Source organism: Solanum pennellii, chromosome 1 (genome assembly GCF_001406875.1).
Source record: "Solanum pennellii chromosome 1, SPENNV200".
Taxonomy (NCBI): domain Eukaryota; kingdom Viridiplantae; phylum Streptophyta; class Magnoliopsida; order Solanales; family Solanaceae; genus Solanum; species Solanum pennellii.
The window spans coordinates 86,212,423-86,240,287 of NC_028637.1; the positions used below are offsets into that span (position 1 = coordinate 86,212,423).

General features: G+C 34.5%; 2 protein-coding genes across 3 annotated transcripts; both read left to right on the forward strand.

Annotated features, from left to right (window-relative positions):
* Nucleotides 1–3,343: 3,343 nt before the first annotated feature.
* On the forward strand, nucleotides 3,344–7,459 carry LOC107024446 (cellulose synthase-like protein D4). The gene is made up of 6 exons (XM_015225437.2): nucleotides 3,344–4,000; nucleotides 4,160–4,540; nucleotides 4,623–5,427; nucleotides 5,514–5,921; nucleotides 6,004–6,338; nucleotides 6,414–7,459. The coding sequence occupies exons 1-6, from the start codon at nucleotides 3,570–3,572 to the stop codon at nucleotides 7,387–7,389; spliced, it is 3,336 nt and encodes a 1,111-aa protein (XP_015080923.1). The 5' UTR covers nucleotides 3,344–3,569; the 3' UTR covers nucleotides 7,390–7,459.
* Nucleotides 7,460–16,016: 8,557 nt separating this feature from the next.
* LOC107006444 (GTP-binding protein OBGC, chloroplastic) lies at nucleotides 16,017–27,430 on the forward strand. Of its 2 annotated transcripts, none has more exons than XM_015205004.2 (7): nucleotides 16,017–17,224; nucleotides 17,493–17,766; nucleotides 20,076–20,361; nucleotides 25,624–25,783; nucleotides 26,189–26,297; nucleotides 26,637–26,862; nucleotides 27,022–27,430. In XM_015205004.2, the coding sequence occupies exons 1-6, from the start codon at nucleotides 16,116–16,118 to the stop codon at nucleotides 26,712–26,714; spliced, it is 2,016 nt and encodes a 671-aa protein (XP_015060490.1). In that variant the 5' UTR covers nucleotides 16,017–16,115; the 3' UTR covers nucleotides 26,715–26,862; nucleotides 27,022–27,430. The 2 variants fall into 2 exon arrangements, with proteins under 2 accessions (XP_015060490.1, XP_015060485.1); XM_015204999.2 differs by having other exon boundaries at nucleotides 16,018–17,224; nucleotides 26,972–27,430.
* Nucleotides 27,431–27,865: the final 435 nt, after the last annotated feature.

The following is a 27,865-nucleotide window of genomic DNA, read 5'->3' on the forward strand; positions in this document are numbered from 1 at the left end:
TCTTGCATCCTAGCCTGCTGAATAGCAAAACTAAGGCTAGTAGGCTTGAACATTTTGACAGGAAACTTAATCTCCTCTTTGAGGCCTCCAATGAAGCTAGACAAAAAATGTGATTCATTTAGCGCTGGGTTTCGCATGATCATTTGAGCCTTTAGATCTTCAAATTTTTGTAAAAATCCTCAACGCCCCCAGTTTGGTTGAGCTTGTTAAACTTTTTCTACCACATCTTCCATCAGAACATCTCCAATCCTATAACAAATTTTTTTCTTTAATTCGTCCCAAGTGACTGGACCTCTACTCAATAACAAGGAATTATACCAAATCTCTGCATCTCCATTCAAGTAAAGAGTTGCACCCTCGACCTTCTGGCATCATCAATTCTATAGAGATTGAAGTAACGCTCACACTTACGAATCCATACCTTAGGATTGGAGGAAGCTCCCATTTAGGGGTAGGAACATGTATCTGATTGGGCTGAGCCGATCGAGCATCCTGAACAGGAAGAGGAAGGATCCCATCACCTCTCGCCTAACCACGCTCCGTGACATTAATACGCTCTAGTGGGAGCTCTAAAGTACCTTGAATTCCATGCTGAGTGGCCGTCAAAGTTAGTTGTCTATTCCGGAGTTCGATCAGCAGTTCATCATGTTGGGTTAATTTCTCGTCCATACTTTGCATTCGAGTGCCTTCAGCCATAAGTAACCAACAACAATTGTGGAAGCATGATACCAATTTTTATGAATTTAACTCGAAATTCAATAGAACAATAAGTAAACTCAAACACAGTCAATATTTGTGGAACAATTTTCTATTATCTGAAAGTGAACTAACAATCTAACAATAGCTGAGCTAATTTATAGAATTGAAAAAATTCTAAATAACTATAGCAAGAAGAAGCTCCTTGATCGCTATCTGAAACGAAAGAAGAAGAAGACAGGATCAGAACGGAGTCGAAAAGAAGAGAGAAGAGGCAAGGAAGAACTTGAGAATCGTAGAATACCAGTTTCTTTTCACGTCTCCACTCTTTCCCTCGACGTGTATATGATAACCTCTCGACTAATCTCAGACGTTGAACTTCATTTAGCTACTTTTAATCCAGGACTTTATTATTTGCAATTCACTCCTTCAGTATCTCCTATATTAACTAATACTCCTTCCACTATTAACTTCTATTGGAAAGTTAGCTGAAATTGTAACAAAATGAGTGTAGGAATAAAAGTTTTGAGAAAAAAAAATATTTTCCTTATATGATTCAACTATGGTTTAATCCATCTTTATAAAAGAATTGTTGACAAAGAGATCACAACTCTCTACACAATCATAACTTGAGAATATTTTGTAGTAAGAGCTCGTGTAGCGCTGAAAAGATCCAGGCAGCAGACGAAAGAAGAACTAGATTTAGGTTTTCTTTCCAAAGTTTAGTTTGCATCGTCACATCCTAGAATTATTGTTTACGGATGATTTTCTAAGTATGAAAGAGAATTTGTGAGAATTGTAACATGAAGTAAGTTTGACTTCTTGAAGAGTAGAGAAAATGACTATAGTTAATCGTCAGAAAGAATTGTAACAAGAAATGGGTTTGACTTCTTGAATAGTAGAATATCTGATTATAGTGAATCGTTGAACAATTTGAGTGAACTGTTGAGGTGGGGCATTGAAGTTAATCCATTTGATTACAGAGTTGTAATTTAAATTGTTCTTTGAAGTTAGTGAAGTTTGATAAAATCCTATAAAGTGTAGATTTTTCTTTCATTGAAGAAGAAGGTTTTCCACGATAAACGTCTGTTTCGTTTGTTACTATTTATTTCTACAAACAAGAACCTGGTTCTTACGTAGGTAGTCTAGGTATCTTTATTTTTTTACTTTTTCTAGTAGTGTCATAGATAATAGAAAACTTTGCAATCTTTTGTTTGCTTTGTCCACCACATAGGCTAATTTTATAACAATTACGAAATCAGTGAAAGAGGTTATATGGCTACAAGAATTAGTAGATGATCTTGGACTAGTTCAACAAAAGACTTTACTATTCTAGGACAGTCAGAGTGTCATTCATCTTATGTAGTGCCGGCAAAATAAGCTCATATTTTGGTGACCCGTTCAATTTGTTCATAATTTTATGTTGGGTAAGTGATTTTTCACATGGGTAAAATATAGGTTGATATCCATACTTGATCCATAAAATATGGGTAAAATATGAATTAGCCAAATAGGTTAAGCTTCTAACTTTTATTCACTAAACATTCATGATATCACTAAATTAAAAATAGTGTAACTTCTCTTCCTTTTTATGTTACTCTATATAACTAACTATTCTTCTTTATAATTGATAAGGTGAAGTATTTGACCCTCCAAAAATATAAAGTTCAAATGTATATTTCTTTTGTTAATTACAATTACATTTTATTTGTTCATTTAATTTTATAGTTGATAATCAATAATAGTGTAAACTAAGCAAATCATGTATTAGTATTGACATTGCTTAAAGTGCATTAAGCATGTTTTAGTCCTAAAATGCAAATATCCATTTACTTTGAAATGAAAATATTCTTATCTTGTTATTACATAAATTTATTTTATATTGAAAAGTTATTTGATACAATAAAACTAAATGAAGGATATTCAACATTTTTCATCTGGAAAAAAAAACTAAAATATGTTCTCCATATTGAATTCTCAAGTAAAATACCATTTATTCATGAAAATATGTTAAACTAATATTTTACCCAATTCAATTATTACCCAATCAATTTTTACCCATATTAACTATGGACGGATTAAATTATTACCCATAACCCCCATATTTGACCCAATCCACTCATTCGCCACCACTAATCTTATCAAAAATCAGATATTTCATGAGCGAACAAAGCTTATTGTTACCCATAATTTTTTCAATTTTGACAATTTTTTATATTGTTGGGTAAAGAAAAAATAGAGCAATTCCGTTCCACTTTCATTCTGAAAAGTTCAGCTATCAAAATTGAACACTTTTGCGCTAGCTTGTATCGAATGAAAAAACATTGATAATATTATTATTTTATTTTATCTAATGAAAAAAAATTAGTAACAAAATGTTTTTGAATTACTTTTATTTTATGTTTTCATAAAAAGCGCTAGAGTTGTAGTAACTAAAATTCTATGTTTATATTCTCATTTCGATCTATAACTTTCCTACTTAATTTTCAATTTTCTATACATTTTCTCTTTCATCCAATCAAACACCTTTCTCAACCTCCCCATAAATTAATACTCACTAGTTTTTCTTTGCTTAGTATTCCTCTCATTGGTTCTCGAATTAATCGGAGAACTAGTCAAAACAAAACAAAAAAATTGTAATATTGAGTAGTTAAAGTAAATTGAATTAATTCAATAACAACCTTTCTTTTCCTTCCATTTTTTAGTACTCTAAATGAAAATACTAAGCAACATTGAACAAGAGCCAGAGTGATTTTCAAAAGTTATGATGATGCAGAAAGGGAACATTTGTTGTCACAGTTGAGAAGAAGATCACACAATTCATTTAATTTTTTTCGCGAAAATAAATTAGCTAGTTATTTTACATAGCTAAAATGGCAAGCTTAACGGCTGCACCATCGAAGAAGATAAGTAATAAGGAAAGTTCAAGTGGACAAGCAGTAAAATTTGCACGTAGAACGTCTAGTGGACGATATGTTAGCATGTCTAGAGAAGACATTGATATGTCGGGTGAATTGTCAAGAGATTACATGAATTATACTGTTCAAATCCCGCCTACGCCTGATAATCAGCCAATGGATATGTCTATTGCTGCTAAAGCAGAAGAGCAATATGTTTCTAATTCATTATTTACAGGGGGATTCAACAGTGTCACTCGCGCACATCTTATGGATAAGATCATTGAATCCGAAGTTTATCATCCTCAAATGGCTGGATCTAAAGGATCATCATGTTCCATGCCTGCTTGTGACGGAAAGATCATGAAAGATGAACGTGGTAACGATGTAATCCCATGTGAATGCAGGTAATTTAGCTATTACATGTTGATAAGGTACAAAGTTGATGTGTAAATTGTGATTCAGGGGAATCGAACTCATGTTTCACCTAGTGGGTGAAAGTTCGAGTAATCAACCAACTGAGCTACTAAGATTCGTCAAAGTTTATGTGTTTGTTTTGTGTTTAGGTTCAAAATATGTAGAGACTGTTACATGGATGCACAAAAAGACGTTGGTCTATGCCCCGGTTGCAAAGAAGCTTACAAGGTAGGGGATCTTGATGATGAGATCCCAAACTTTTCTAATGGAGCATTGTCATTACCGGCACCAGATGGTTCAAAAGGTATGATCAGGAGAAATCAAAATGGAGAGTTTGATCACAACAAATGGTTGTTCGAGACACAAGGAACTTACGGGTATGGAAATGCTTATTGGCCTGATGATAGGGATGGAGATGATGGTGATAGAGGAGGTATGCCTAAGACCATGTTGGATACATCTGCTGATATACCTTGGAAACCCCTCAGTAGGGTGTTGCCAATGTCGCATGGCCTAATTAGCCCTTATAGGTTTGTAGTTTTCATTTCGTGTTTGTAAAGATAATTGTACATCAGTTTGATCTATTTTTAATTTATTGCAGTTTGTGTACAGGTTGCTAAATTTTATTCGACTAGTACTACTAGTATTCTTCTTGGCATGGAGAATACAACATCCAAATCCGGAGGCAATGTGGTTATACGTGATGTCAATTATATGTGAAATATGGTTTGCATTTTCATGGATTGTGGATCAGATGCCCAGGATGTCGCCAGTTAATCGGTCTACTGACTTAGTGGTACTACGCGAGAAGTTTGAAATGCCATCACCATCCAATCCTTTAGGTAGGTCAGATCTACCAGGAGTTGATATATTTGTATCAACGGCTGATCCAGAGAAAGAGCCGCCCCTTGTCACAGCCAACACTGTCCTATCCATCTTAGCAGCTGACTATCCCGTGGAGAAGCTAACTTGCTATGTCTCAGACGATGGCGGTACCCTTCTAACGTTTGAGGCAATGGCAGAAGCTACTAGCTTTGCTGATTTGTGGGTACCATTCTGCAGGAAACATGCTATTGAGCCTAGGAATCCTGAAGCCTATTTTCTCCTCAAGGGAGACCCTACAAAGAACAAGAAGAGAGGTGATTTCGTTAAAGATAGACGAAGGGTAAAAAGAGAATATGATGAATTTAAGGTAAGAATGAACAGTCTGCAAGATTCGATAAGGAGGAGATCAGACGCGTTTAATGCTCGAGAAGAAATGAAGATGTTAAAGCAGATGAAAGAGAATGAGACTAATCCTGCAGAGGCAATCAAAGTGCAAAAGGCTATTTGGATGGCTGATGGAACTCACTGGCCTGGCTCATGGTCTATCCCCAGCAGGGATCATCGCAATGATGATCATCCCGGGATCCTTCAGGTTACTTTCTCAAGCAAATAGTAGTACATAATTGTTGAATCCTAATTACAAATATTGATATACATAAATGAAATTGTAATTTAAAGGTAATGTTGAAACCCCCAAGTAGTGATCCCCTAATGGGAGGGGGTGATCAAGATAAGCTATTAGATTTTTCGGAGGTGGACATAAGGCTTCCAATGTTTGTGTATGTGTCGCGTGAGAAGAGACGTGAGTATGATCACAATAAAAAAGCAGGTGCCATGAATGCCCTAGTAAGAGCTTCTGCCATTTTATCTAATGGTGCATTCATACTCAACCTTAATTATGATCACTATATATACAACTGCTTAGCTATTCGTGAAGGCATGTGTTTCATGATGGACAGAGGTGGAGAAGACATATGTTTTATTCAATTCCCTCAACGTTTTGAAGGAATCGATCCCTCTGATCGTTATGCCAATCACAACACTGTGTTTTTTGATGGAAATATGCGCGCCCTTGATGGTCTGCAGGTGACTATAACCACTCTATTCAAATTTCCAAAAACAATATTAAACATGCTTAATCATCCATTATGTGTGTGTATATATATAGGGTCCTATGTACGTTGGGACGGGCTGCATGTTTAGGCGATTTGCACTTTGTGGATTCGAGCCAACAAAACCAGATAAGACACCACAAAAAGATGTAGAGGCTGAAGCATTGAAAGCCACAGAAGTTGATTATGACTTTGATGTGAATGTACTAACTAAGAGATTTGGAAACTCCACAATGTTAGCTGAATCTATTCCAATTGCTGAGTTCCAAGGTCGTCCAATCGCTGATCACCCTGCTGTCAAGTTTGGACGACCTCCTGGTGCTCTTAGAACCCCAAAGGAACCACTTGATGCCACCAACGTTGCCGAAGCAGTCTCTGTTATATCTTGTTGGTAAGTTAACTAACTCAGTAAAAGTGTTGAATTTTATACCTATTTTACATTTTATACAACTTCCATTTCAATTAGGTACGAAGAAAATACAGATTGGGGTATTCGAATGGGATGGATTTATGGTTCAGTGATGGAAGATGTGGTTACTGGATACCGGATGCACAATCTTGGATGGCGTTCTATATATTGCATCACGAAACGTGATGCATTCCGTGGATCAGCTCCTATAAATCTAACAGACAGACTACATCAAGTACTCCGTTGGGCTATAGGTTCCGTTGAAATCTTTTACTCAAGAAACAATGCAATTCTTGGAACAAGAAAGCTCAAATTCCTCCAACGTATTGCTTACATTAACGTTAGCATTTATCCTTGCACATCAATTTTCCTGGTTGTTTTCTGTTTTCTCCCTGCACTCTGCCTCATATCCGGTCAATTCATAGTCCAAAATTTCAGCGTAGCGTTCCTAGTATATCTATTCGGTCTATCCATCTGTATCATTGGTTCAGCTATCTTAGAGGTGAAATGGTCAGGTGTTTCTTTAGAGGATTGGTGGAGAAATGAACAATTTTGGGTTATTTCAGGTACTAGTTCACATCTTGCTGCTGTTGTGCTAGGTTTACTTAAAGTATTCATGGGATTTGAAACATCATTTACTCCTACATCTAATAAATCTGTTGGAGAAGACGTTGATGAAGCGTATGCTGAATTGTACATGGTGAAATGGACTCCATTGATGATACCGCCTATAGTCATTGGTATGGTTAACATAATTGCAGTTGTAGTTGCATTTTCTAGAGCGATATTCGCCATTATACCTCAATGGGGAAAATTCATTGGTGGTGCATTTTTCGCCTTTTGGGTGTTGGCTCACTTGTATCCTTTTGCTAAAGGATTGATGGGTAAAAGAAGAAAAACACCCACAATTGTGTTTGTTTGGTCAGGTCTCATTGCTATAACACTATCGTTGCTATGGATAGCTTTTGCTAATCCAGCAGCTGGTCCTGGTGCTGTACAAGGGGTTGCTGGTGGTGGATTTCAATTTCCTTGAATCAAATTTTGTTGCATATTAGAGTAAAACTAGATTGCAAATTAATTTATGTAAATTATTACCATTTTTTTAATAGAGTTATTAGATTAGGTAAAACAAATAAATAGAGCAGTTCCATCCAACTTTCGTTAAGAAAAAATTGGCTGTGGGAATTAGAAACTTTGTGTTGGTCTGTATTTACTGAAAAGAGATTTGTTATGTTTTTACACAATTTGTGTGTTAAGGTTAATGTCTATGATATCTTATACGCATTTGACACATGTTTTATCTCAACATATTTTAAAATAAATTTTAGAGAAAATGGTCGGAAATCAAACTCCCCCAACCTATATTCGAAATTTTAATTACATACTTCAACTTATACCCACCTAAATTTTATATTGCTCTATTTTCTACACACCTAAGCGTTGACCTGTCATGGGAGGTGTTGTCACCGCCTCAAGGTGCGTCAGAAGCAGAAATTTGACGAAAAATTTCTTCTTCTCTAATGGTCATCTTCCCCACCTTTAAATAACCCATTGTTTCTTCTTCTCCACCATTAATCATTGTTCCTTTTGTAAAAAATTCACAATTTCCTCTCAAAATTAAGTACGATTTAGTTGTTAATGTTCATTTCTACTTCAAATCTTGAATTTAGGGTTTGTAATCTGCTCTAATTCTTACTTAGGTCTCTAATTAGAATTTTGAATTTTCTCAAAATTCATCAAAAATGTCAATTGAAAAATTGAATAAGCTTTTGTATGGATGAATCAAACCCAATGCTCAAACCTGTAGTGAGATACAAGCACGGATTTTTACTGAATTTGCAAACTTCTTGTTCGAATTAAATTCGGGAATAACATTTTGGTCTTGCCCATGCTATGGTGTATGTGTTTTTTCTTGTATTGTTGTTACACTTTATTTTGAACGATGCTAATGTATTATTTTGGATCATTTTCAGTCTAAAATTTGCGAAATGGGGGAGGACTTTTCTTTACTTTTACGTTTTAGGAGAGAAATGGGGAAAAAAACAAGAAATGAGATTCTCAATGGAGTTTCAACGGGGGACCTAGCGCGTGGAATCACGCAAGACTAATTATTTGGTTTATGTATTGAGGTCAGCACTTAGGTGTATAGAAGATAGAGCAATATAAAGTTCAGGTGTGTAATAGGACACCCGTAAAGTTGGAGTGTGTAGTTGGAAGATATAGATTGAGGGTTTTTTAGACCATTTACAAATGATAAATTTTAAATGACATATATATTATTAGATTTTTTATGTGCTATAAAATAAAAATCATAGCAATACAATAGAAAAGGAATAACAAATTCGGAAATTGAGATTAGAAATTNTTCACCAATATAAAATTTATTATTATTTAAATTTGATGAATATAAATAATTAAGTAAGAATTGATTTGGTAAATATATATAAGAATGCAGGGAGTAACATTTTTTTTGTTTTTTCATTATAATGAAAAAAATTCTCTTTTCGGCTACATATGAAAATGTTTAAAGCAATTTAATATGAAAAATGACAAATTGGTAATATGTGTTTGATAATCACTATTTTCAATAGGTTTGATTTTAAAACGAAATTAATGCACTAAAAATGTGCGATTGTACAAAAGTGAAACAAAGCATGAACCATATGATATTGACACACAAGTAAAAATCGTTATAACTTGTACAAATTTACTTAATTATTTGTGAAAATACGAGATGAGTAATGAAATATTTATGGTATATGAGCATGAAAATACAGTTGGGAATGATGACCAACAAATGGCTCAAAGTAACAATGTTGGTCCGTCTTCTTGGTCATATGATCTAGAAATGCAAATTCAACGTTAGAAGATTGTTTGTACTATATGGGGGGTAATACTAAAGACTAGTATACACTGCAATTTATGTTCGTTTTTTTTATTGAATTAAAGTTAGATGAAACAGTTACCTAATTTGCAAAATTTATCATGCAATTTTATAATTTTTGTTTATTTGATAAAATTAAATAAACAATTGACGTTATTTTAATAGTTTTACAAAATATGAGATTCTTATGTTTATGAAAAATATACGACACAAAAATTTCATATCGCATGTTCAAATAAAATTTTAACTTCATCTCATGATTGCATATTATGATATCATATCATGATTCTATATCACATGACCGAACATGCCCTTAGATGTAATTGATTTTTACACTATTACGCTATTTTTATTTGTTCTAGCAATCATTAATATATTTTATTTTTTGGATTTCAAATTCCACGTCTAAAAGACTTATTTATTACTTATTTATAAAAATTAATTTACTTGTGCTAATACTTAAAAACTCAATAGAAAAATCACTAGAGTTTCGGTTTGGTGAATTTATTTTTGAGATTAATTTTAATTGTTGAAATTATTTTTATGAAAATTCGATAAAGTTACTTTATCACGTTGCAGCGATCCTCGAAAGGAAAATTATACAAATAAGTAAATATAAACAAGTTAATTAATTAATATAGCTATAACATAATGGATAAATTACCTATATACACATCTTTATTTTCCATAATTTCTATTATTCCCTATCATTTAAAAATATTTCTAAAATCCCTCTTTTTCCTTTCAAACCCATTGTTCCAGATACATAAAATTATACACGTTTTTCATTCTATTTTTACTCCTTATTTCACTCCCTCAACCTCTTCCTATTTTCACTCACTCTATCTCTTCCTATTTTCACTCCCTCAATCTTTACCTCCTTCATTTTTCAATTTTCAGATTTAATTTTCTCTATTTTCAGTAATATCTCTCCACAATTTTTTTCAAAAAAACTCAAGTTTTCGCTTTACAATTTTTTCCAAAGAATTATCGGATTCTCCTCCATTTTCACCTTCACAATATGCATAAGGGAAAGGTGAAAGAGATGATGTATTCATATTGTTTCCTGCAAAAAAAATCAGTTTTAGGAGATTCTTTTTTGCTAGTGAAACTACATTATGAAATGAAAAGAAGTAGTCTCTACCAGATGTATCATTTTATCATGTATCAAGTGTTGTCGTGCCACGGAATGAATCGAGGAACTAAGGACGTTTCCAATACCGATGGGATTAGGAAAGAAGCAACGAATTGATTAAGCGCGTCGGTCTATCCCAAAAAAGGGGTCCTCCTATCTGAAAGGGACTCCGAAGCGGTGGAACTCCTCAAAAGTGCCAGAAATCTCCTCATCAATGGCATGATTAGCGGGGACTTCAGAATCAGTTAAGGGAAAAAATTCAGACGAAAGGTATAAGATTAGCAAGCAAATGCTTGTGCTGTTCGGAGCATGATAAATAAAGTATTGATCGCTATGTATCTTCTATGGTTATTCAAATTTAGAAGAATATGTTTCCGTACACAATATCAAATTATATTAGTGATACATTTGTGAGCGAAGAAATCGAGGAAGGACACATGCTCGAGCTTTAGATCTATTGTTTTACAAATTTTCAAAATCCCTCATTTTTGCGCATTAAATTAATGTATCAACGCATCAGATTAATGTATCATGTATAAAATGTAATGTATCTTACTTAACGATTAATGTATCAGCGCTTATTTTAGTTATGATACGTAAATTCAAATTTATACTAAATGTATCTGATACATAACAATTACCAAACAATAATGTATCAATCTCAAACAATTACTATAATGTATTTCTAAAAAAATTTAAAGTGTAGTATTTCTCAAATAAAATAACAAACATAAATAATAATGTATCAAACACTATTTTTTAGTTATGATATGTAAATTCAAATTTATACTAGATGTATCTTATACATAACAAATTACCAAACAATAATCTATCGATCTCAAACTTAAAATCTTATAGGCAACACTTACTTATTTAATGTATCTAGTAANGGATAAATTACCTATATACACATCTTTATTTTCCATAATTTCTATTATTCCCTATCATTTAAAAATATTTCTAAAATCCCTCTTTTTCCTTTCAAACCCATTGTTCCAGATACATAAAATTATACACGTTTTTCATTCTATTTTTACTCCTTATTTCACTCCCTCAACCTCTTCCTATTTTCACTCACTCTATCTCTTCCTATTTTCACTCCCTCAATCTTTACCTCCTTCATTTTTCAATTTTCAGATTTAATTTTCTCTATTTTCAGTAATATCTCTCCACAATTTTTTTCAAAAAAACTCAAGTTTTCGCTTTACAATTTTTTCCAAAGAATTATCGGATTCTCCTCCATTTTCACCTTCATAATATGCATAAGGGAAAGGTGAAAGAGATGATGTATTCATATTGTTTCCTGCAAAAAAAATCAGTTTTAGGAGATTCTTTTTTGCTAGTGAAACTACATTATGAAATGAAAAGAAGTAGTCTCTACCAGATGTATCATTTTATCATGTATCAAGTGTTGTCGTGCCACGGAATGAATCGAGGAACTAAGGACGTTTCCAATACCGATGGGATTAGGAAAGAAGCAACGAATTGATTAAGCGCGTCGGTCTATCCCAAAAAAGGGGTCCTCCTATCTGAAAGGGACTCCGAAGCGGTGGAACTCCTCAAAAGTGCCAGAAATCTCCTCATCAATGGCATGATTAGCGGGGACTTCAGAATCAGTTAAGGGAAAAAATTCAGACGAAAGGTATAAGATTAGCAAGCAAATGCTTGTGCTGTTCGGAGCATGATAAATAAAGTATTGATCGCTATGTATCTTCTATGGTTATTCAAATTTAGAAGAATATGTTTCCGTACACAATATCAAATTATATTAGTGATACATTTGTGAGCGAAGAAATCGAGGAAGGACACATGCTCGAGCTTTAGATCTATTGTTTTACAAATTTTCAAAATCCCTCATTTTTGCGCATTAAATTAATGTATCAACGCATCAGATTAATGTATCATGTATAAAATGTAATGTATCTTACTTAACGATTAATGTATCAGCGCTTATTTTAGTTATGATACGTAAATTCAAATTTATACTAAATGTATCTGATACATAACAATTACCAAACAATAATGTATCAATCTCAAACAATTACTATAATGTATTTCTAAAAAAATTTAAAGTGTAGTATTTCTCAAATAAAATAACAAACATAAATAATAATGTATCAAACACTATTTTTTAGTTATGATATGTAAATTCAAATTTATACTAGATGTATCTTATACATAACAATTACCAAACAATAATCTATCGATCTCAAACTTAAAATCTTATAGGCAACACTTACTTATTTAATGTATCTAGTAAAAATATAATATTTATCAATTCAATCGAAAGGATCTTCATGATCTCAAACAAAAGAACATACATAAATAATAATACATCATGCACTAATTTTTTTGTTATGATACGTAAATTTGAATTTATACTAAATGTATCTGTAACATAACAATTGCAAAAGAATAATGTATTGATCTCAAACCTAAAATTTTATGGGCAACACTTTCTTATTTAGTGTACCTAGTAGAAATACAACACTTATCAATTTAAATTGAAAGGAACTTCACGATGTATCTTCTCAAAAATTTTGATAATTTTTAATCAAAATTGAAAGAATCTTCAATGAACTAGGAGAATAATTTTGAAATTCTAAATTTTCGTCAATTTTGAATCAAATGGAAAGGATCTTCAATGATTGGAGAAGAATTTAGAATCTCAAAATTTTTGATAATCTTGAATCAAAATCGAAAAGATATTCGATGAACTTGAAGATTTACAAAAGAAATCGTTTGTCCAGCAACAATTTCATACAATCCTTCATAACTCATCCCGCTTTTCAAAATTTCGACAAATTTTTTTATGAAACAGAGAGAACGATGAACAAGAAGAAGAAATTTAAATTTTTAATTTTTTTGGGTTGTTGCACTATAGGATTTTGAATTCTTGATAATAATTTGGAATGGAATAACGTATTTGTGGAATCTTAATTTAATTTTAAGTTTTCCTCCTTAATTAGTGGAACAAATGGATACTATGAGATTTTAAATTGATTTTACAGCTTTTTTTCCCTTAATAAGTGCAACAAATTGATACATAATGTATCAACAATAATGTATCCGGATCCTTAATTATGTATCTGAAATGTCTAAAAAATATGGGATTTATGTGATTATAAAAATAATAGGGATAGAAGGTAATTTAGGCTTTACACTATGGTATTTATGTAAGTTATACTAATTTAAATGGATCTCAACCATAAATTATTATCTAGTACACATGACATAAATTTATAAGGTCATTGAACATTTCTTGACCTGATTATACTTGATCGGATTTTTATCTATATATATTGTAATAAAAAATATTTATCTTGTAAAATTAACTACTATGCATGAAAAATAAAAACTAAATTAATGCATATTTTGAATCGCATCATGATCAATCCAGGCATAGTTAGAAGTCATAGAACCTTGTTTCGATTTAAAGATATTAATATTAAAAAAGTAAGCAAATAGGTACCTAAAACGGAAGATGGTGGAAAAAAAGACTCAAGAAATTATGAATATTCTAACCAATCGAAATAGTAAAAAAGACTTACTTATAGTGAGATGTTAGGAGTAGCAGCAAAGACTTAATTTATTTATGAGATGTTAGGAGAGAGAAAATTATCAAAATAGTCCTTAATGTATGGATTTAGATTGATTTTGGTCCAGTATATATGCAACTTATGGAAAAGGTTCTTTATCTATGTTAAAAACTTATTAATTTAGTCTTTCACCCTAAAACCCTAACGACACAAAAAAAATTCTGTCAAATTTAGCAGAGATGTGTAACTCACATGACATTGAAAAATCTTAAACAAAACCTCTGTTTTCTTGGATCAGTTCCAAAGAACGAAAACTCTCTCCTTTCCAACAAACAACACTCTCCTTTCCAACAAAAAACCCTTTTTCTTATAAATCAATCGACATAAGTTTTTTCCATTGTTGAACGCTATTAATCAAAAGAAACTCCAAGGGATCGAGCTCCTGTTATGGTAAAAATTTGTTTTGCTTTTAGTCGAGGCAATTCAAAAGCTAGCCTATTTGATATTCAAAATTTGCAGGGTTGTTAGTACTATTTTTCAAATCGTTGTATATAAGATTTGTTTTTTTCTTTTTGGTGATATGAAAATCTACCTTTTTTATTTTTTACTGTTGGCTTTCTTTGGTTTGTATATTCAAGAATATTTAAAAGTTATGGTGTACAAAGTATACATATTTTGTAACACCTAGAATGTGGTCCTAAACTCCTAATCAGCTAAAATATGTAATCTTTTAACTGTAATTCTGTGTTTGAGGAGTCGTTTTTTAGTATCAAAGTTTATCATAAATGATTAATAAAACATCAACCAGCCAAACAGTATGTTGGTGGTATCATTGACTACTTTGATTATATTGAATTGAAGAATCTCAATCTTACTCACTTGAAGAAGATTATTGAATTATGTGGTTACCTGAATGATTCAATAATATTTCGCCATAAATGTCAGAAGCTTGGTAACAAATGGAGATTTGTTCCAGGAGGTTGAAGCGCATAACATGAAAAAAATTATCCTTAAAAATAGAATAGTGGAGCTATATTTTGAACATTTGGACTCTTATATTGGAATAAACTATTCAATTGAGTTTGATTGCAGAACTAATTGTATTCCAGAGAATGAAAATGTTGTTGGACCTGTTGACAAGGAGTTTGAAAGGGAAAACTTATCTTCGGGAGATGATTTTGAGGATTCTGAAAATGAATTCTCCAATGTCGAGCTGATGGTTGATAAACAAGGACACTGTAAACTAGTTTTGAGGATGATAGATAGCTTATTACTGATGAAATTCAAAAGAAGTTTTGAGGATGATAGAGAGCTTTGTTGGAAAGACGGGAGTTTTCGTTCGTTGGAACTGAAACTGATCCAAGAAAACAAAGGTTTTATTTAAGATTTTTCAATATCATGTGAGTTGCACATCTACTAAATTTAACAGATTTTTTTTTGTCATTAGGGATTTAGAGTGAAAGACTTAATTGATAAGTTTTTAACATAGATAAAGGACCTTCTCTATAAGCTGCATATATGAGATACCAAATCAATTTAAATCCATACATTAAGGACTATATTGATTATTTTCTCTGTTAGAAAAAGTAGAAAAGATTCACTTTATTATAAGATGTTTGAAGTAGTAGAAAAGACCAACGTTATTATGAGATGTTATTATTCTTTTTTAAACAACGATTTAATTTCTAAACTTAATGCATTACACCTACATTCAAAAAGAATTTCAAAAGCCTAAAATGTTGTTATATTAAGTTAAATGAACATGGACTATATTGGATTTAATTTGATATTCATGGAATCTTCATATTTAAAACATATATGAAAAATTTTTGGTCAAAAATAAAATTGATTGAATTTTAAAATTTGAAATAAGTCACATAATAATTTTCACTAGGTATAGGGTTTTTTTCAACACTTTTCATGATTTTTTATTATGAGTCTCAAACTCGAATTTGAATGATCATGTGTTAAATCAAAAATAAATTTAAATTCAATTAATGTAGAGAGTATTTATTTCTTTAAGACAATCAATAATTTGAAAATTAAACTAATATTTAGAGCGTAGTTGATGTTTCTATTATTCTGTCTTTAAACAATAGAAAAAATGTAGTTCTCTTTTGAGGAATTATCTGAAGAAAATATATGGATTTGTGAAACACCCGCCCAAACGGATAATTTGTTGAGCTCTGGCAGCCATAGCCATGGCTTTCTCTTTGTTCACAACTACATCAACCTTCTCTGTCTCTCTTCGCTGCCAAGCTCGACCCAGTACCAGTCGCAGTAGAACCAACCCAAAGCGCCTGTCTACAAACACTAACAGAAGAAGGCAAAAACCCAATCCCCCTCAGCGAAAATCCGGTGAGTTTAGGCCACCATCGCCAATTACCACAGCTGCCGGTGATACTGCCACTACCTTTACTCGTCTACCCCCAAAAGATGACTTTTTTCTTCCGTCCCTCCAAGATTCAACTGAAATAACTCTCTCTGAGTTAACTATTCCCACCTCAGCTAAGAATCGTAAGCAAGAGTTGGATGGTGAGAATGTAGAGAATGTAAGATTTGATTATGGAAAATTCGAGTTGTACGAGGTTGATGATGATTTTGAGGATGAGAGCGAGGATGATTTTGATGAAAATGATGATGTGGATGGTCAAATGGAAGGTACTGGAAGTAGGGTGTTTGAGGGTAGTGGGAAATTTGAGCTGTATGAGGTTGACGATGAGTTTGATGAAGATGATGATGAGGGCATTGGAATGGAAGGTTCTACAAGTGGGGTTTTTGAGGGTGGTGATGTGTTTGAAGGGGAAGGGAGTGATATAAAGGAGAAGGAGAAAGGGGTTCCAGCAGTAATGAGGTGTTTTGATAGGGCAAAAATATATGTAAAAGCAGGGGATGGAGGGAATGGGGTGGTGGCATTTAGGAGGGAGAAGTTTGTGCCATTGGGTGGACCATCTGGTGGTGATGGAGGGAGGGGAGGAAATGTGTATGTGGAGGTAGATGGGTCGATGAATTCATTGTTGCCATTTAGGCAGAGTGTGCATATTAAAGCTGGGAGAGGAGGTCATGGTCATGGAAAGAAGCAATTTGGGGCAAAAGGCGAGGATGTAGTGGTAAAGGTGCCACCAGGTACTGTCATTAGGGAGGCTGGAGAGGGTGGAATTCAAGGGAATGTACTTCTTGAGTTGTTGCATCCAGGACAGAAGGCATTGCTGTTGCCTGGTGGAAGAGGTGGGAGAGGGAATGCCTCTTTTAAGACAGGATTGAATAGGGTGCCCAAGATTGCAGAGAATGGAGAAGAAGGTCCAGAGATGTGAGTATCTCCAATGAGTATCATTTCTGCTTTTACACTTTGTAATTTTTTGTTGTATCTTTTGTTTACATTCAGCATCTAACTATATTGCAGTATGGTATTAGAATGTCGTGACTAGAAAAAATGATCAAAACCTCTTAATTATGGTGTGTCTATTAAGCTGTCATCCTTAATTTTGAATCCTAATCAAGCTAGGACTATATCCTAGTCAGATTTCCTTCACGTTCTATTGTTTATGTATCTTGCAAGTAATAGTCCTATTGATCAGGTGGTTAGACTTGGAGCTCAAGTTGGTTGCTGATGTTGGTATAGTCGGAGCGCCAAATGCAGGGAAAAGTACATTTCTCAGTGTTATAAGTGCTGCTCAGCCAGCTATTGCAAATTACCCCTTTACCACTTTGCTTCCAAATCTGGGCGTAGTTTCATTTGATTATGATGCTACTGTGGTCGTTGCTGATCTGCCTGGTCTACTCGAAGGGGCACACCGAGGTTTTGGTTTAGGCCATGAGTTTCTTCGGCACTCAGAAAGATGTTCAGTCCTGGTACAATCTTTTTCTAAAGGGATCTTTCTTTGCATAAATAAGTTGTATTTGTTCCAATCCTCCATAAATAGAACTATTAGTTATTTGCTGAACCAGATAAGATGTTGGCTAATTGTCATATGACTCGTATCCCTTTATAGTTTGCATGTATTTGATATGCTTGCTATGTTATAGCTAATTCGTGATGAAGTGTAACTGGGAGAGCTTTTAATCTGAAAATATATATTTGAAAAGGTTAAACAGATTACAAACTGTAAAGGACAGCCCAGTCCATGAAACATCCTGCATTCACTCAGGGTCAGGGGAAGTGCCGCACCCCTATAATTGCAAACTGTAGTTTGATTTGTTCTTTGTTGTTTGCTCGTTTCAAGATTATGTCGACTTGGTGGTTTTTATATGGCTGAATACATAGACATCTGTTAAGCTTGTCTGAAGTTTTCATTTTGACACCTAAACAAGGGTTTGTGCCTATTGAACACTTTATGTTATCAAAAATGTGCCTACTGACACATTTGGCAGCTCCAAACAAAGTGAAGTGTGTCAATGTGTCAATGGAACTCGCTCCTTACATGGAAAATAAAATCAATTAAATTATGATGCGGCAATTAAGAAAAAAAATCAACAACAACATACCTAATGTAATCCTACGAAGTGGGGTCCAGGGAGGGCAGAGTGTACGCAGACCTTGCCCCTACCACAGAGGTTGAGAGGTTGTCTTCGGTAGAGCCTCTGCTCAAGAAAAAAGAGTCCAAAGAAGTCCAGCGAAAGAAGTAACGAAAGTACAAGAAACATTAGCTAATAACAAAAACAACAGATGGTAAAATAACAAAAACTACAAATATTATGATAATGGGGTACAAGTAATCAACCGATAGTAATAAAAATGGAAGGACTAGAAACTACATTGGCAATACTATGACTATTAATATGAAGGGCAACAAGACAACATGTTGCTAATTACTTAAGTTCTATCCTAATCCGTTTACTCCAGACCCTCCTATCTAAGGTCATGGTTTTGGTGAGCTGAAACTGCACCATCAAATGTCTAATTACCTCTTCTTAATGCTTCTTCGGTCTACCTCTACCTCTCTTGAACCGTGCATAGCGAACATCTCACACCTCCACATTGGGGCATCCATGCATCTCCCTTTCACATGTCCGAACCATCTCTGTACTTGCATCGTGTCCTCCACCGAAGCCACTCTTACCTTCTCCCAGATATCTTCATTTCTAGTCCTATCTCTCGCAATATGTCTAAAAACACATTGACTGGTCAAAAAGAAACTTTCGGTGGAAGCAAAATTTATATCTTCTGGTCACCTACACCAATTGCTGCTAAAACCAATCACAATTGCCTTTGCCTTCCAGTCTTTCCTCATCTTCATCAGTCCGGTATTGTTCTTTCCCACTTCATTGGATTTCTTTGAAGCGTCCTTTTTCGCCCAACTCTCAGTATGCTAGGCTTGCTTCGATTTGATCCATGAAAACCCATTCGGGGTCTATGAATTTGGATTTGAGTATCACAGCTTTCTGTGAATTTGGATGACAGAATTGAAGTTTCTCTTTCTCTGTCGAATGTCATTGACTTCCTCATAATGTGTCAATAGTCTTAAGGTAGTCTAAAAATGGTGAAATCTGTTGAGAGGTATGGCTGGATTTTGGAGGAAAAAAATGTGGTTTTATCCAGTGGGAAAAAATGTCGTAGAAGAAGTAATAGGAGGAGGAGACCAGAATCTGTCGAAAAAACTAGCCAGATTTTGGAGGAAAATAGTGGCCTAATCTGTCTAATAAATGGTGGAAGAGAAGAAGAATAAAGAAGGGGAAGGGGAATGGTGGGTGGTGACAGGGATGGTGGCAAGGGTGGTGATGGACTGCGGCGGAGGGGGTGACAGGGAGAGAATTTTTTAAAAAGAAAAAGGGCCTTTCTCACGCCTAGGTCAAGTGTTCAAAGTACAACCTTTAGTTTAGGTGTCAAAATGAAATGTTTGGACAAGTTTAAGAGTCCGCATATGTGTTTGGACTTTGGCCTTTTCATATTTTAAAGAGAGAAAAAATAGTGGTATTGATATTTAGCTATCCCTTTCCTTTCTGAGTTCCGCAACATGGAATCACTGTGCTATTTCCTTTTTCCTGTTGACATGAGTATCTTTTAGTAGTTTCTATGTAGTCTGTGCATCCATATATTTTATAGTTTACTTAAAAGTCCCAAATATTTTGCACTGGTGTATAGCCTTCCTTTATGCTTTCTGATTATTCCGAGATTGAGCTAATAGTTTTGACCAATTGATGGAATTCTTATTTGGAGAAAGGTGCATGTGGTTGATGGTTCATCTCCACAACCAGAATATGAATATGAAGCTGTTCGTCTTGAATTGGAAATGTTTAGCCCTGAACTTGCTGAAAAACCTTATTTAGTGGTTTACAACAAAATGGACCTTCCAGACGCATATGAGAATTGGAAGACCTTCAGGGACAGTCTGAGATCTCGTGGAATTGAACCTTTTTGCATGAGTGCAGTGAAAAGAGAGGGTACACATGATGTTATTTGTGCTGCTTATGAGCTTGTTCGTAGAAGAGAAGCTTCTAAAGAAGAAGGTAAGCAATTCTTATGTCTGTATTATGATTTGTTTCAATGTTACCTGTGTACATGACTATGCTAAAATACCATTGATTTTCAGCTAATTTGTTTTGACAAGTGCAATAAAATTGAAAAAATGCTTGTTCTAGCTAAATAAATATTCCTATTGTAAGTTTTGGTACCAAAATTGTACAATCTTATTCATCCATAGAGATACATATTTATAGTATAGAAAACTGACTAACTAGCTATCAGATCCCTTGATTCTGGCAGATTTGAGAATCAAGGGATGATTTTATTGATCTAATATCCTGACCTATTCAATAGCAAATTAGATATGATTTTATAAGATCAATTTAAATCCTATAAAATCATATCTGATCACACTTTAGATATTTACAAATCAACACTCCCCCTCAAGTTGGTATGTAAATATCTGTCATGCCTAACTTGCTTACAAGAATTTTATACTTTGGTTTAAACAAGCCTTTTGTGAAAATATCTGCAATTTGCTGATTTGTTGTCACGGAAGGCATGCACACCTTCTTCAATCTTCTCTTTTATGAAGTGCCTGTCCACTTCAACATGCTTTGTTCTATCATGTTGAACTGGATTGCGAGCAATACTTATGGCGGCTTTGTTGTCACAGTACAACTTCATTGTTAACACAAATAACTTTTTTAGTTATTCCATCTTCTTGAGCAAAATCATTTCACAGATCCCATGGGCCATAGATCGGTATTCAGCTGTACCGCTGCTACGAGCTACAACATTTTGCATTTTACTCCTCCAAATCACGAGATTTCACCAATCCATATGTAGACCTCCTATCAATAGTAGAACCTGCCCAATCTGCATCTGTAAAGCTTTCAATGCCTCTATCTTGACCTTTTCTGAAAAACAATCCTTCCCTGGTGAACTTTTTAGATATCTTAGAATCCTGTAGACCGCTTCTTGATGCTCTTCTTTGGAGAGTGCATAATTGACTTCTAAGCTTATAACAAAAGCTATATCAGGTTGAGTGTGTGATTTGGTCAACTGCATTTCCTTCTTTGTTTCCAAATTTAATATTCAGATCAATAGGTGTTTCAGCTGGACGACAACCACTCCTGCATGTCTCTTTTAGAAGATCTAGTACATACTTCCTTTATGACACCATAATGCCTTCTTTTCATCTTGCTACTTCCATGCCAAGAAAATATTTTGAAAATATTTCAACTGACCTAAATCTTTGATCTCGAATTCTTAGGCCAACTGTGCCTGGGCAAGTCATCTCGTGAGAGTTTAATATCATCAACATACAAGATAGTTGTCTTTCCCTCAAGAGTGTCGAATGAACATGGTGTGATCTGCTTGCCCTTGAGTGTACCCTTGTTTTTTTACAAGCTGAGTAAATCTCTCAAACCAAGCTCTTGGAGATTGTTTGAGCCCGCAGAGAGATTTTTTTAGCTTGCACACTTTAGTTCCATACCTTTCTTATGAACCCGGGGGAGGATCCATGTAGACTTCTTCTTCGAGTTTTCCATTCAAGAATGCATTCTTCACATCTAGTTGTTGAAGGGGCGAATCAAGATTGGCAACAATGGTCAGAAGAACCCTGATTGAATTCAACTTGGCAACTGGAGCGAATGTCTCAAGATAGTCAATTCCATAGATCTGAGTGAACCTTTTTGCTACCAAACGTGCCTTATACCTCTCCAAGGACCCATCTTATTTAACTTTGATGGTAAACACCACTTACAACCCACTGTTTTCTTTCCACGTGGTAGTTCCACCATTTCCCAGATTTCATTTCTCTTAAGAGCATTCATCTCCTCTAGAATTGCCTCTTTCCACTTCGGAATATTCAAGCATCCTACACATTTCTCGGTATCTCCATTCCAGATAATTGAGAAAGAAAAGTTATATAGGAAGGAGACAAGTTTCTATATGACACAAAATTTGACATGGAATGTTTTGTGACTTTTCTTACTCCTTTACGTTTGGCAATTGGAAGATCAAGGTCTAAAATAACAAGAAGGGGCAAACTAGAATTAGATAATGGAGAATTACCTTGTATATCAGTAAGATCTTGTGGAGTGGACTTTTGGTTCTGCTAAGCGTCCGTAGTCTCTTTTTCTTGATTTCGGTTTCTTCTCATGTAAACCTGCAACTTTGTTTGTTCCATATCCTTGTCATTAATTGTATCATGAAAAGACTCTACTGTCTCAGTTTTCTATTTTCATTATATAAGTTGGGATCTCTTACCTTATCAAGGTTGTTGCTACCAAAAGTACTATTTCCCGTATCTATCATATAAGGTAGATCATTTTGTTTCTCGCATGTGAGGTCGCGAGAATCCTTACTATCCATTGAATCTTCACTATGTTTCTCCCCATTGAAGATGAGTTCCAAACAATAATTGAGCTTCAAAAAAGATGACATCCATTGTGACAATAACCTTTCTAGTATTTGGGTCATAACACTTGTATCCCTTTTGACTAGGGGCATAGCCAACAAAAACACATTTTTTAGCATGTGGATCAAGTTTACTCCTATTATGATCATGAACAGGAACAAATACACTACACCCAAAGACTCCCAAAGGTAAATCAGTGGTCAATCTAGAAGTAGAGGAAGTATGTCTTGAACATACTAAAAGGGGTTTTAAAATCTATCACACGGAAAGGCATCCTTTTAATAAGATAAGTAGATGTCAAAAGAGCCTCTCCCCGAAGAAATTTAGGGACTCCGCTTGAGAATATTAAGGCTCTAGTTACCTCCATAAGATGCTTATTTTTTCTCTCAACTACTCCATTTTGTTGGGGTGTATTAGGACATGAACTTTGGTGCACTATTCCCTTGGAAGTGAAAAAATTGCCTAGATGGTCATTGAAATACTCTCTCCCATTATCACTCTGAGATATTTGAATCTTCTCATGAAATTGTGTTTCGACCATGACATAAAAAGCCTCAAATATATGTTTTACTTCACTTTTGTCTTTCAGTAAGTACACCCAAGTTAGTCTAGTGTGATCATCTATGAAACTCACAAACCACCTTTTTCCATTTACAGTTGCTACCCTAGAAGGTTCCTAAACATCGGTATGGATTAACTTAAAGGGTTTTGTTGCATTGTATTTTTGGGAAGAAAAGGATGAATGTCTGTGTTTTGCCATTTCACAAAATTCACACCGGAAAGAGGATGTACTTTTATCCATAAACAACTGAGGTAACAAGAGTTTCGAATAATGAAAACTAGGATGACCAAGTCTATAGTGCCATAACATGATTTTACTATCAACTTGAACAGAGTTCAAACGAGCTGAACTAAGATTTACTGATTTGTCCCTGTTTTCAAGAAAATAGAGACCTTCAGACTCTAGCATTGCCAATCATCCTCCCCGAGACCTTGTCCTGAAATATGCATGAAATAGAGTCAAAGATAGCACGACAATTAAGGTTTTGAGTCAATTTGTTGATGGACAAAAGATTATGAGACAGTTTTGGAACATGAAGGACATCAAAAAGGGTCAAAAGAGGGGTTAGTTTGACTGTCCCTTTCCCAGCAATTGCTGAGAAGGAACCATCAGCAATTTTGACTTTTTTATTTTCTGCTAAAGGAGTGTAAGTTGAAAAAAATTGGGAATTCCATGTCATGTGTCACTAGACCCTGAATCTATGATCCAAGGACTTATACCACTTGATACTTGTTGCAGAATATGGTAACAAATCACATAGTGATTCTAGAATATTACAGAATATGGTTACAAATCACATAGTGATTCTAGAATATTACACAGAATATTTTCTTTTATTTGTTTTAATTGATTTCCTTTTATAGGATTCCCTGTAATTGTATAAATACTTTGTATATTCATGAATAGAATAACAACTTCTTTCATTTCATTACATAGTATCAGAGCCTAGGGCTCAAATTTCTTTAGAAGATCGACTCTTTTCCTGGCATCCTAAGAAAGGGTCGGGTCACTCATTAGGAGTGACAAATTTATCTCACCAACACCATAAGAAGAGATAGAGAGATTTTTTGGCTGGAAAGAACATCTCTAGTCTAGGTGGCAGCGAGTGAACCTCACGCACCACCTGCACCTCATTTCTGTCTTCCACTCGCTGGTGTTTGTCCAGCATATCTGTTTTTGCTTACTGCTCCGACATCTTCTCGTCAATCAAGACACATTCTGGTATTCGTCTAATGTTGAATCTCTATTTGAAAGTTTGTACTTCGTTGTCTCTTCTGGTATTCGTCTTTTGTTGCTGCTGAGACTTAGAAATTTGGATTTCAGAAATCTGGGTTCGAGAGGGTCTCCTCTGCTATTTCACTCTGTTGAATTTAAGCCACTTTCTACCCTTCAATTATAACAGGTTTGGTGAATTTTAAATTCATCCCATGCGCTACCATATCAAATACACAGAAGTTTCAATGTTCCCACTTTTACTTTTCTCAATACTTTATCCTCTATTTTACCTTTCTTCCTTGCAAATGTCAAAAATGGGATCCATGTTTCTCAAGAAATGATAAACAATTCATATGTTCGCTTTTCTCTTATTGCTTGAGTTTAATGAAAAGGTGACTACCAGAATCGGACATATGGAGTAGCACCCAAGGGTGTGACCTAGTGGTCAATGAAGTGAGTTGTGAACTATGAGGTCTTAGATTTAAATACCAACAAAGGCAAAAAACACTAGGTGATTTCTTCACATCTATCTAAGCCTCGATGGACAGAGTTACCCAGTAGCGGTGGGAGGTAACAACGTAGAATTATTCAAGGTGCGCACAAGTTGGTCCGGACACCACGATATCACCAAAAAAAAAGTACGGATGGCTTAATTAAATTTTGAATGAAGTGTTTATTTTCTTCCTTTATTTCGTTTTTTCAATGAGGAGGGGAAGGAGGATGTTGTAAGGCAACTGGCACCCTTGTTCCTTGTTGTTTGTTTTTCTTCTTTGTTTACCTTTCCTTTTCCTCGTAAAGGGAGTAATCAAGTTGTGTACCAGTCATCAAGGATTGCTTCAATAGATTTGATAGGTCTTGCTTCTTTCTTTGTGAATGTGAGGTAAACTCCCAGATTTGTTTTTAAAGGAAATAAAACAAGAGTGTTTATCAAGAAATAAAATAAATAAGAGGAAGAATGTGAGGGTCCGTGAGGAGATCTTCTACTGTGTATTTTTCAGCACCAAGTTTTATTTATTGCTGTTAACTGCATGTCAATTTAGAAAGAGGTGGGAGGGGGTAATAGTGCTCAGTTCTTTGATTGTATTGGTTTTAATTCTTGTACAGTGAGAAGGGACCCAGTAAACTTGAACTATGTTGCTGACATGGTGAAAAAGCAGCGAAATGCTCCCATAAACGAGTTTGAGATCTCCCATGATAGTTCTTCCAAAACTTGGTATGTTCAAGGATTAGGCCTGCAACGTTTCGTCCAAATGACAAACTGGAGGTATGGATCTCTCTGTTCTCTGATCCTGTCTTCTTTTACATTCTTGTGTATTGCCTTTCATCAAGTGCCTTTTCCTTCTATTTCTCTTTGGATTAGCATTCCCATGGAAACACATTTTGGTTGTAGCTGGCCCTGATGTTAATTTCATTTTCTTGTATCATAGCTGAGACTACTCGACTAGTCAACATTTTCAAGGTAGAGTTGAACTTTTTCTAGTGTTCTCATGTATCATCCTAAATTTAGGTGTACAGAAATTTTATGTTGGTAGATGATTGGGAGTTCTATGTCCGGTCCGGTCCATTTCTTTGCTTCAAGGATATGTTTCAAATCAAGTTTTGTTTGAGATCCTCAAGCCAATGAAAATTACATTGAGTTCATTAAAAAGGAATCTTGTTCTCTGTGCAGATATATGGATTCAGACAGAAGATTTCAACACGTTTTGGAAGCATGTGGTGTGAATAAATCTCTGCTCAAGCTTGGCGTGAAAGAGGGTGACACCGTCGTTGTTGGAGATGTATGCCTATGCTTCATTGCTTCGTTATTCTTAGCTTATCTTAGCCTCTAGAGTGCATAATTGCGTCTTTTCTCGTAATTTACATTGAACTTATTTGCTGATAGCTTCTTATTCTATTACTTAAGTTCGTCTATTCAAAGCTTACCAGTACTATATTTTGCTTTGTGTAGCATGTCATAGAAAAAAGCTCTTGACATCTTCAGTGACATGTTGCCGTAGTTGAGTAAAAAGGAATTCTTGCGATACTATTTTCTCTTCCAGCAGCATAATTTTCAGTTTGTGCTATATGTGTCAAGTATCAGGAATAATATGACTGAGTTTTGCATCATTCTTTGCCAGATGGAGTTGGAGTGGCATGATTATGATAGTGCAGGCTCTATAAGTAGGAGGAAGTGGTCTTCAGAACCAAGTCGATAAGTTCATGGCTGATCTTAAGAATTTGCTGCTAATCAAGAAATCGTACAAAGACTAAAACATCCTTGTTGGTGGTGCATTTCCCAGCTCTTAAACCAGAGCTGCTGAAAATCTGATTATAATATACATCTGCACTACGGAAAAGACACATGTAAGTACTATAATTTTGTTCGAGATTTTGCATGAAAAATTGTTTCCTTTGTGCTAATGTGAATTATAAATTTGGGATTGTCATAAACTTATACTTGCTTTCTACGTAGGTTCGTGCTCTCACGTTTTAAATAATATAATCACACCTCCAATTTAGCAGATCGATCGAAACACCTTACAGAGCTGCAAGAGGAATTGAGCCGGAATATATGGTACGATCTCCCATCATCTTTGGTTCATGCCATATTAATGCAGCTTTCTGCTTTCTAGTGCAATGAGGTGTATCACTATCCCCAGTAGTTAATTTATGACAGTGACAGTAGAGTTGTGTGTTATTTTATTTTTATACATTTAGAAACATGGTTATGGTGGTCAGTCTGACCATATAACCACCAATCCCTACTTATTTGGGATCGAGGCATAGTTGTTGTGGTCACACTTAAGTTCCAAATATAAGTAAGTTGATAAAAGTTGTAATTTTTTCGAAGAAGTTTCTCTTCTAATGTTGACTCTTGCGTTATTATAGAGGATTATGGATGTTATAAAATCTTACATAATTATTCCAGGAATAACAATCTCTGTATTATAATTATTATGTTAGGTACATTTTCTACAATGTTAAAGGACGCATGTTTGTTTAAGTACTGGAGAATGATTTAGACTTCAGAAAATTTTTTAAGAGTTTAATGGTGGTAGTTGTGGTGGCGGAAGATAGTAATAACTAATAATAATAATAATAATAAATGATTGTGTTGGTTGACATATATTGTGATGACTGATGGTGATTATTGACAGTGTTCTAGTAATGATAGTTGGTGGGTGATCATGATTGTGAAGGATGTCTAGTGGTAGTAACAATTGACTGTGGTGGTTGTGATTGAGGACGATGGATGTGATTGAGTGGTAGGTGGTGGTAGTTGATAATGGTGAATAATGATGGTTATTGATGAAATCGAATGGAGTAGCCAAGTAGCGGTGAATCGTTATACTTGTCAATTTTTTGA